At 44.8% G+C, this 8,175-nt stretch overlaps 2 protein-coding genes across 2 annotated transcripts; both read left to right on the top strand.

The window, feature by feature from the left end:
- The first annotated feature begins 1,042 nt into the window (after window positions 1–1,042).
- LOC132571877 (zinc finger and SCAN domain-containing protein 31-like) lies at window positions 1,043–3,270 on the top strand. Its single transcript, XM_060238668.1, has 3 exons — window positions 1,043–1,461; window positions 1,690–1,795; window positions 3,263–3,270. Exons 1-3 carry the CDS (start codon window positions 1,153–1,155, stop codon window positions 3,268–3,270), a joined length of 423 nt encoding a protein of 140 aa, XP_060094651.1. The 5' UTR covers window positions 1,043–1,152.
- A 5-nt stretch (window positions 3,271–3,275) lies between these two features.
- Window positions 3,276–7,556, top strand: LOC132571268 (gastrula zinc finger protein XlCGF57.1-like). Its single transcript, XM_060238022.1, has 3 exons — window positions 3,276–3,721; window positions 3,921–4,023; window positions 4,581–7,556. Exons 1-3 carry the CDS (start codon window positions 3,413–3,415, stop codon window positions 6,149–6,151), a joined length of 1,983 nt encoding a protein of 660 aa, XP_060094005.1. The 5' UTR covers window positions 3,276–3,412; the 3' UTR covers window positions 6,152–7,556.
- Window positions 7,557–8,175: the final 619 nt, after the last annotated feature.

Here is an 8,175-nt window from a genome sequence, read left to right as displayed (position 1 = left end):
TTCTTTTCTCTTGGGCTCCAGTTTGCATTGAGACTTAACTACGAGGACAGACTGATACCTAGTCATCAGAGGCCAAGATGGTAACATCCACAACAGTCTTTTTTTAAAGATAAAACAGAGATAGATTGTTTTCCTGAAAAACTAAAATGGCATATATTTTAAAAGTTTGATATGTAATCTAGCACAACATTAACCCTGTTGTGCAAACTCAGGGCTTTTTTTGAGCAGGAACGCATGGGAACGCAGTTCCAGCTAGCTTGGCAGGAGGTGTGGCCTAATATGCAAATGAGTTCCTGCTGGGCTTTTCTCACAAAAAAAGTCCCGTGTGAAACAATGGAGACATCAGGGGGTATAGCCTAATATGCAAATGAGTACCTGCTGGGCTTTTTCTACAAAAAAACCCCTGTGCAAACTACAATGATGATGCTCCTTCAGATTGCCAGGACAATTTCTTAGATGTTTCTTGAGCAGAGTTGGTGATGTAGCTCTGTTCTCTTTTAGTTTCTTTCTGCCTCTTTGATATCATTTCCTCTTCATAGCTGAGTAAGTGTAAGTGAGGCATGACATGATAGGGGTTTACAAGATTGTGCATGGGATAGAGAAAGCAGAGAAAGAAGGACTTTTCTCCTTTTCTCACAAAACAAGAATTCCTGGGCACTTAATGAAATTGCTGAGCAGTTGGGTTAGAATAGATAAAAGGAAGCACTACTTCACCCAAAGGGTGATTAGCACATGGAATTCACTGCCACAGGAGGTGGCAGCGGGAGTTATAAGCATAGACGGCTTCAAGAGGGGATTGGATAAGCATATGGAGCAGAGGTCCGTGGCTGTTAGTCACAGTGTATTGCTGGAACTCTCTGGAGCAGTGATGCTCTGTATTCTTGGGGGTTTTTTGGGGGGGCAACAGTGGGCTTCTAGTGTTCTGGCCCCACTAGTGGACCTGATGGCACCTGGGTTTTTTGGGTCACTGTGTGGCAGAGTGTTAATGGGCCATTGGCCTGATCCAACATGTTCTCTTTTCTTTCCACGGTTGGAGGTGACCCAGGAGATGGAAGAGGAAGACCTGGAATAAGCAAGGGATCAAGGGAAGATCCCCATCCTATCCCAGCAGGGAGTGGTGTTGAATTTTGGGAAAGAGCTGTTCCAGAGATTATGGCTCACGACACTAAGACCACAGATATACGAAGCCAGTGGTTCAGGCAGTTCTGTTATAATGAGGCTGATGGACCACAAAAGATTTGCAGCCAGCTCCATGTACTTTGCAACCACTGGTTGGAGCCAGAGAAGCACTTCAAGAAGCAGATCCTGGATCTGGTGATCTTGGAGCAGTTCCTGGCCATTCTGCCCCAGGAAATGCAGTGCTGGGTCAGAGGATGTGGGCCAGAGACCAGTTCTCAGGCAGTGACCCTGGCTGAAAATTTCCTCCAGAGTCAGGCAGAAGAGAAGAGGCAAGCCGAGCAGGTGAGGGGGTTTCATTCATTCAGTTCAAGCAACAACTTTATTCTAAAGCTTCTCTGCCAGATTTTTCTGCCTGTTGATAATTCAGTCGGCTGGGAAGAAACCACCCTTAATTCTTGTCGCTGTGGGTGAACCAGCTCTGCTGCTCGATGCAGGGATGAAGAATCTGGGATCCATCTCCTCAGCCTGTTCCATTCTTTCTCTTGATCATCTCCTTTTCTGCTCTTTCAGATGCAGGGACCATTGGTGAAGATGGAAGCTAACTTCTTGGAGGCTGAAGGAGCTGAGTTGGAGGATGGGCAGAGGGAGCAGACCCAGGAGTATGCCCATTCATGTGGTAAGGGAGGCTCATGTCCGGATGGGATTGGGGCACATAGTAAAGTTGTTGGGATTTAGATAGAAGATTTAGGACGGGAAAAAATGAAATCCTGCTGTGTACAACACAGAGTATACTTCCGGGAGGGGGATTAGACAGATTCATGGGGTGGATATTGAGCAGGTCCCCCACTTTAAATGCTTAGGGGTCTGGTTTGACCAGTGATTAATTTGGTCAGTGAAAATTGCTCATGTTAATAGATTGACTACAGCAGCATCAAATATAATCTGTGGCTTCTTTTTTTCCTCTAGGGCTCTGTATATCCCAGCTGCCATCAAACTGTTTAATGCCATAGTGGTCAGGCAAAGTTTATATGGGGCTGATCTCCAGACTGACAAAATAGAGGAGTCCTTCAATTCAGTTCTTGAATCCTGTGTTTCATCTGTGGAATTGTGTAGTGGGGATAGTCCTTCAAGGTGCATTAGAGCAGCCATTTCTTGAAACTTGAGCCCAGTTGAAGGCTTTTCCCCTTAAAGTTAAAATTATACTCTCTGACATCCAAGAGGGATACCTAGACTTAGTCAGAGAGAACTCTCATTATTCCCACTGGGATAAAGTCGTTAAGGAATGACTGCAGTGGCTCAATCTTTCCTTGGATTCACTTTATTCAGTTACCATAAAAATGATTAAGAAACTTCCATTTAAGTACGATTATAACAGTACAATTTGCAGAGCACCGTGTGTGTGTGTGTGTTCTACTCAATTTGTCGGTATTCTTCGAACTCGAGATCTCCCAGATTGTTGCTCATATTTAACTGTTTCTTGGTATAGGCATAACTTTATGTTGGTGCACCTTAATGCCCAACCAGCTTGAGTATTGCAAAGGAGGTATCTTAAAATACCATCCCCTGATAGGATAAAGTTTCAGTCTGGGGCACCTGCAGGCCAACAAAGTTTTATTCAAGGTGTAAGCTTTTGTGTGTACACACAGTTCTTTAGATACAATGAAATGGAAATTACCAGTCCATGTATATATGCGATCCTGATGGAAGCTGGGTTCAGGTAGCTGACTCAGAGTTGACTCCGCCTTCCATCCTTCCGAGGTCGGTAAAATGAGTACCCAGCTTGCAGAGGGGAAAGTATAGATGACTGAGGAAGGCAATGGTAAACCACCCTGTTAAAAAAGTCTGCCGTGAAAACGTCGTGATGCGATGTCACCCTAGCGTCAGAAACAACTGGGGCTTGCACAGGGGACTACTTTTTAGACACAGTTTATATTCCTGAAAATCTAAAAGGGTATATTTTTTAAACGCTTGGTACATAATATAGCAAAATGAAATTAATCCCGACGTGCAAACTATATCAAGGATGCTCCTTCTGATCCACCAGGCCAATCCTTAGGTGTTTCTTGACCAGGGTTGGTGATATAGCTCCATACCCTTGGTTTCTTTCTGCCTCTTTGATATCTTTTCCTCTCTCTCTTCATAGCCAAGTGAGTAAGTGTGTCTTTCCACAGTTGGAGGTGACCCAGGGGATGGAAGAGGAGGACCTGGAATAACCAAGAGATCAAGGGAAAGTCCCCATCACATCCCAGCAGGGAGTGGTGTTGAATTTTGGGAAAGAGCTGCTCCAGAGATCATGACTCAGGACACTAAGACCACAGACCTACGAAGCCAGTGGTTTAGACAGTTCCGTTACCATGAGGCTGATGGGCCACAAAAGGCTTGCAGCCAGCTCCATGTACTTTGCAACCACTGGTTGGAGCCAGAGAAGCATACCAAGAAGCAGATCCTGGACCTGGTAATTCTGGAGCAGTTCCTGGCCATCCTGCCGCAGGAAATGCAGTGCTGGGTCAGAGGATGTGGGCCAGAGACCAGTTCGCAGGCAGTGGCCCTGGCTGAAGATTTCCTCCGTAGTCAGGTACAGGAGAAGAGGCAAGAAGAGCAGGTGAGAGAGTTTCATTCATTCATTTAATTCAAGCAACAACCTTATCCTAAGGTTTTCCTGCCTATTAATGATTCATTTGGCTGGGAAGAAAACCCACCCCTGATTCAATGCAGGTGTGAGGAATCTGGGAATGAGCAAGATTAGTCTCCTCAGCCTGTTCTATTAGTTCTCTTGACCATCTCCCTTTCTGTTCTTTCAGATGCAGGGACCATCAGTGAAGATGGAGGCTGACTTCTCTGAGGCTGAAGGAGCTGTGTTGGAGGACGGGCAGAGGGAGCGTGCCCAAGATGCTCTCTCAGATGGTAAGGGAGGCTCATGCCTGGATGGGATTGGTGCAAATAGTGACCTTGTTAGGTAGAAGATTTAGGACTGGAGAGAAAGGAAATACTGCCGCACATGATACGGATTACACTTCTGGGACTCAGGGACATAGGATGTAGTGTTGGCCATTCACTTGGAGATTAGACAGATTCTTGGGGGGATATTGAGGTTTCCTATTTTAAATGTTAAGGACAGGAGGGCTCCTATCAGGCCCCCCAGCAACTGGCTGTTGTCTGCTTCCTTCTCCCTCTCTCTCTCTTCCTTTTACATCACCCAAGGCCATTCCAGCAGCTGCAAGTGGAAGAGAGGGGAATCACTCCCGGTTCTCCCAGATAAGAGTCTGTGCACTTAACCATTACACCAAACTGGCTCTCCTCATTAGCACTTGTTGGTCTTAAAGGTGCTTTCTTTGTATCCCATGTGATCCAGGGAACTGGGCAAAGGAAGCTCTGGCTCCTTCCTTCTATTGATTAAGAGTGCCCAATTTGTGGCTTGGTTTCTTGCTTGAGTGCTGATTGGATCTCTCTCCTTATTTCAGCCAAAGATGTCAAGGAGGAAGTTGAGAAATTCCAGAGGTCTGCGTTGGAAAGAGACGAGGAAAAATCTGAATGTAACTTCCGGGATCAAGATGGACCAGAGAACCCGGAAGGAAACCATGGAGAGAACATGAGGGGAAAACCCATTCCTTGCCAAGGAGGGGATTTCCATGAAGTAATTTACATGGCAGAGGAAACATACAAATGCTTGGATTGGGGATTAAATTTCTCAGATCAAACTCAATATGATACCGATTTCCAAAAGCACCCAGTGAAGAAGACCCATAATTGCTTGCAGTGTGGAAAGAGCTTCCTTTCTGGAGAAGAGCTCATGAAACACCAAAGAATCCACATAAAAGAGAAACTGTATAGCTGTGCAGACTGTGGCAAACGATTTTCAAAGAAATCGAGCCTTATTGAACACCAGAGAGAGAGTTCTCACCATTCAGGAGGGGAGTCATTTATCTGCTTAGGGAGTGGAAAGAAGTTATCTGATAGGACCACACATAAATGCATTCTGTGTGGAAAGTATTTCACCTCCAGATCTCAGCTCCTTTTACACCAAAGAACCCACACAGGGGAGAAACCTTTTGAATGCTCAGAGTGTAAAAAGAAATTCAGTTGGAGTGGAAGTCTTCAACGGCATCTAAGAACCCACACAGGGGAGAAACCTTTTGAATGCTCTGACTGTGGAAAGAGATTCAGTCAGAGTGGCAATCTTCTACAGCATCAAAGAACCTACAGAGGGGAGAAACCTTTTGAATGCTCCAAGTGTGAAAAGAGATTCCATTGCACTCTTGATCTTCAACAGCATCTAAGAGGCCACACGGGAGAGAAACCTTTTGAATGCTCAGAGTGTGGAAAGAGATTCCAGTGCAGGGTCTATCTTCAACGGCATCAGAAAACCCACACAGGGGAGAAACCTTTCAAATGCTCAGAGTGTGGAAAGAGCTTTAGCTTGAGATGCCGCCTTCAACGACATCTGAAAAGTCACACAGGAGAAAAACCTTTTAAATGTTCAGAGTGTGGAAACAGATTCAGAGAGAGTATCAGTCTTCAGCGGCATCTAAGAACCCACACAGGCGAGAAGCCTTTTGAATGCTCCGAGTGTGGGAAGAGTTTTCATTGCACTCGTGATCTTCAGCGGCATAAAAGAATTCATACAGGTGTGAAAACCTTTGAATGCTCAGAGTGTGGAAAGAGATTCAGTCAGAGTGGCAATCTTCAGCTGCATCAAAGAACCCACACAGGGGAAAAACCATTTGAATGCTCAGAGTGTGGAAAGAGATTCAGTCAGAGTGGCAATCTTCAACTACATCAAAGAACCCACACAGGGGAGAAACCGTTTGAATGCTCAGAGTGTGGAAAGAGGTTCAGTGACACATGTAGCCTTCGAAAGCACCTACGAGTCCACACAGGGGAGAAACCTTTTGAATGCACAGAATGTGGAAAGAAATTCAGTCAGAGTGGCCATCTTCAAAAGCATCTAAGAACCCATGTAAGGGAGCATGCAGCAACGCCCTTGACCCCAGACTTGCCTCCCATGATGGTCCAAGATCCAGCAGATTTATAATCTGATGTGCTGTCAACAGAATCTGGGCCAGCATCAGAGAGCTGTGGGAGTCAAGTGCAGACACAGGCACCAAGCTCTTCTCCACTGTCAAAGGATCATGCGGCTCTGGGCTCACTGACACCAGAGACTAACAGGCCAGTGTTGAGCAGCAGATGCCCCTGAACCCAGAGGTGGCATCAGCCTCCAAGATGGAGGAAGGCTTGGGCAGTGGGAGGGTGTAACTACCAGCATTTGCAGCCATGGAGGGATGTCAGTTGATGACATCAGCAACCAGCCATGAATACCAGGGAGCTCAGAGAGTGGGAAGAGATACCATGTGGAGGGGGATACCTTCCTGGGCAAGGAGTCTAAAGGAACAGAGAGGATTGGATGTGGAGCAGAGGGCGGTGAGGCACACCAGACCTAGGAATAGAAAGAGAGGGGCTGGGAATGAAGGAAGTGAGGATCGAGAAGTCACATAGTGAAAGTCAATGTTAAAGGCGCCATAAGATTGAAGGAGATGCTGCAGTAGTCAGCTTTGTGCTCCTCTTACCCTTTCTATGGATGACCAAGGTTGGGAGGAGGCAAGGAGAGAAGGAGAAAGGCACAGAGCCTTCGGAGAGTCTGGAGGGGTCCCAGAGGGACAAACCTTTTGAATGCTAGGAGTATGAAAAGAGATTTCACACCTTAATGACAACCACAGAAAACATAAGAGTTGAGACCATATAAACTCGGGAGATTTTACATCTGCTCAGAAACCATCCTATATAACCATAGAAACCAAATAAAATTCAAACTGAGGAGAAAGGTTATAAATGCTAAGGTTGTGGAAGGCGGTGTTGTCATGAACGAATCCTCAGCTCTCACTGGAAAGGCAGCAAGGATTTCTTTTTAGGGGGGCAATGTGGCAGGATGTTGATTAAATCACAAGTTTTCTTGCTGATCCTTCGTGTTTTCCCCAAATGTTCCCCAGAGGGTACTGTATTCAGGGACTCAGAATCTCTTGGTGATCCCTGGGCTGAAGGAGGCCAAGCTGAGTACCGCCTGGGCCTTCTCCGTGGCAGCTCCTACATGGGAGAATGCACTCCCAGACAACATCAGGGCCATGCAGGACCTCTCAGTTCCGCAGAGCCTGCAAGACTGAACATTATTCTGTCTTGCGTTCAGTGAATAATTGTAGCTGCAGAACTGACTGTCTTTGCCACCATCGCTGCTCCAGTATTATCAGTGCCGTACTTTATGAGATCACTGGATGTCTCATTGAGTGTTGTGTTTTTAAATGATTTGTGTATTGTATTTTATGATATTATATAGCACCTGTTATTGATTGTTTTATGTATTTGTTTTATGGTTTGTTAGCTGCCCTGAGCCCGCCTGCGGAAAGGGCAGAATATAAATCCAATAAATAAATAAATGTTTTCATTAACTTGTGAGCCTGTACCAGGTTTGTTGGAAAGTCAATTTGATTGCATAAGGTTTTTCTTTTATCATGGACAGTTAGTTAAAGCAGTTGCTGAAATATTAGATTTATTGCCTTTTAATTAAGTTTGGCCTTCTAATCTTTCTTTAGAAGTTAATAAGCACATATCAGATGTATTTTTAGACACACCTGTTTGCTTTTTAAACACTGGTGAGATAACCAATCATTTATCTAGATGATGATCACGTGTTTTAGTTAATCTTCTTGTCTTCCTTTAAAAGTTAATAAGCACATATCAGATGTATTTTTAGACACACTTCTTTGGTTATCTCACCAGTGCTTAAAAAGCAATCATTTTATCTAGATGATGACCACGTGTTTTAGTTACAAAGGTTTAGCATAAGAGTGCTGTTTTTCCTGTGTAAGCATGTTGATGTGAAAAGTAAATCAGATTTGTCTTACTGGAACTCTCAGAAGAGATTTGGTAAAATTTGTATCTATGTATGTCTTGGATTTTTATGGCTAGGTTTGAATCCCGTGGTAACTTTTAGAGACCAACAGGATTTTCAGAATATAAGCTTTCAAGAAGATGATGATGGTATTGGATTTATACCCTGCCTTGTAC

This window comes from Heteronotia binoei, chromosome 5 (assembly GCF_032191835.1).
Source record: "Heteronotia binoei isolate CCM8104 ecotype False Entrance Well chromosome 5, APGP_CSIRO_Hbin_v1, whole genome shotgun sequence".
In the NCBI taxonomy this organism is placed as follows: Eukaryota; Metazoa; Chordata; class Lepidosauria; order Squamata; family Gekkonidae; genus Heteronotia; species Heteronotia binoei.
This window is presented reverse-complemented; position numbering and strand designations above follow the sequence as displayed.

What these genes read in the sequence shown, in the direction of transcription:
- LOC132571877 (XM_060238668.1), top strand. Translation starts at nt 1,153, where the DNA reads ATGGCTCACGACACTAAGACCACAGATATACGAAGCCAGTGGTTCAGG. An exon ending in AGAAGAGGCAAGCCGAGCAG is followed by an intron (nt 1,462 to 1,689) that starts GTGAGGGGGTTT and finishes CTGCTCTTTCAG; the next exon opens with ATGCAGGGACCATTGGTGAA.
- LOC132571268 (XM_060238022.1), top strand. Translation starts at nt 3,413, where the DNA reads ATGACTCAGGACACTAAGACCACAGACCTACGAAGCCAGTGGTTTAGA. An exon ending in AGAAGAGGCAAGAAGAGCAG is followed by an intron (nt 3,722 to 3,920) that starts GTGAGAGAGTTT and finishes CTGTTCTTTCAG; the next exon opens with ATGCAGGGACCATCAGTGAA. An exon ending in CCAAGATGCTCTCTCAGATG is followed by an intron (nt 4,024 to 4,580) that starts GTAAGGGAGGCT and finishes TCCTTATTTCAG; the next exon opens with CCAAAGATGTCAAGGAGGAA.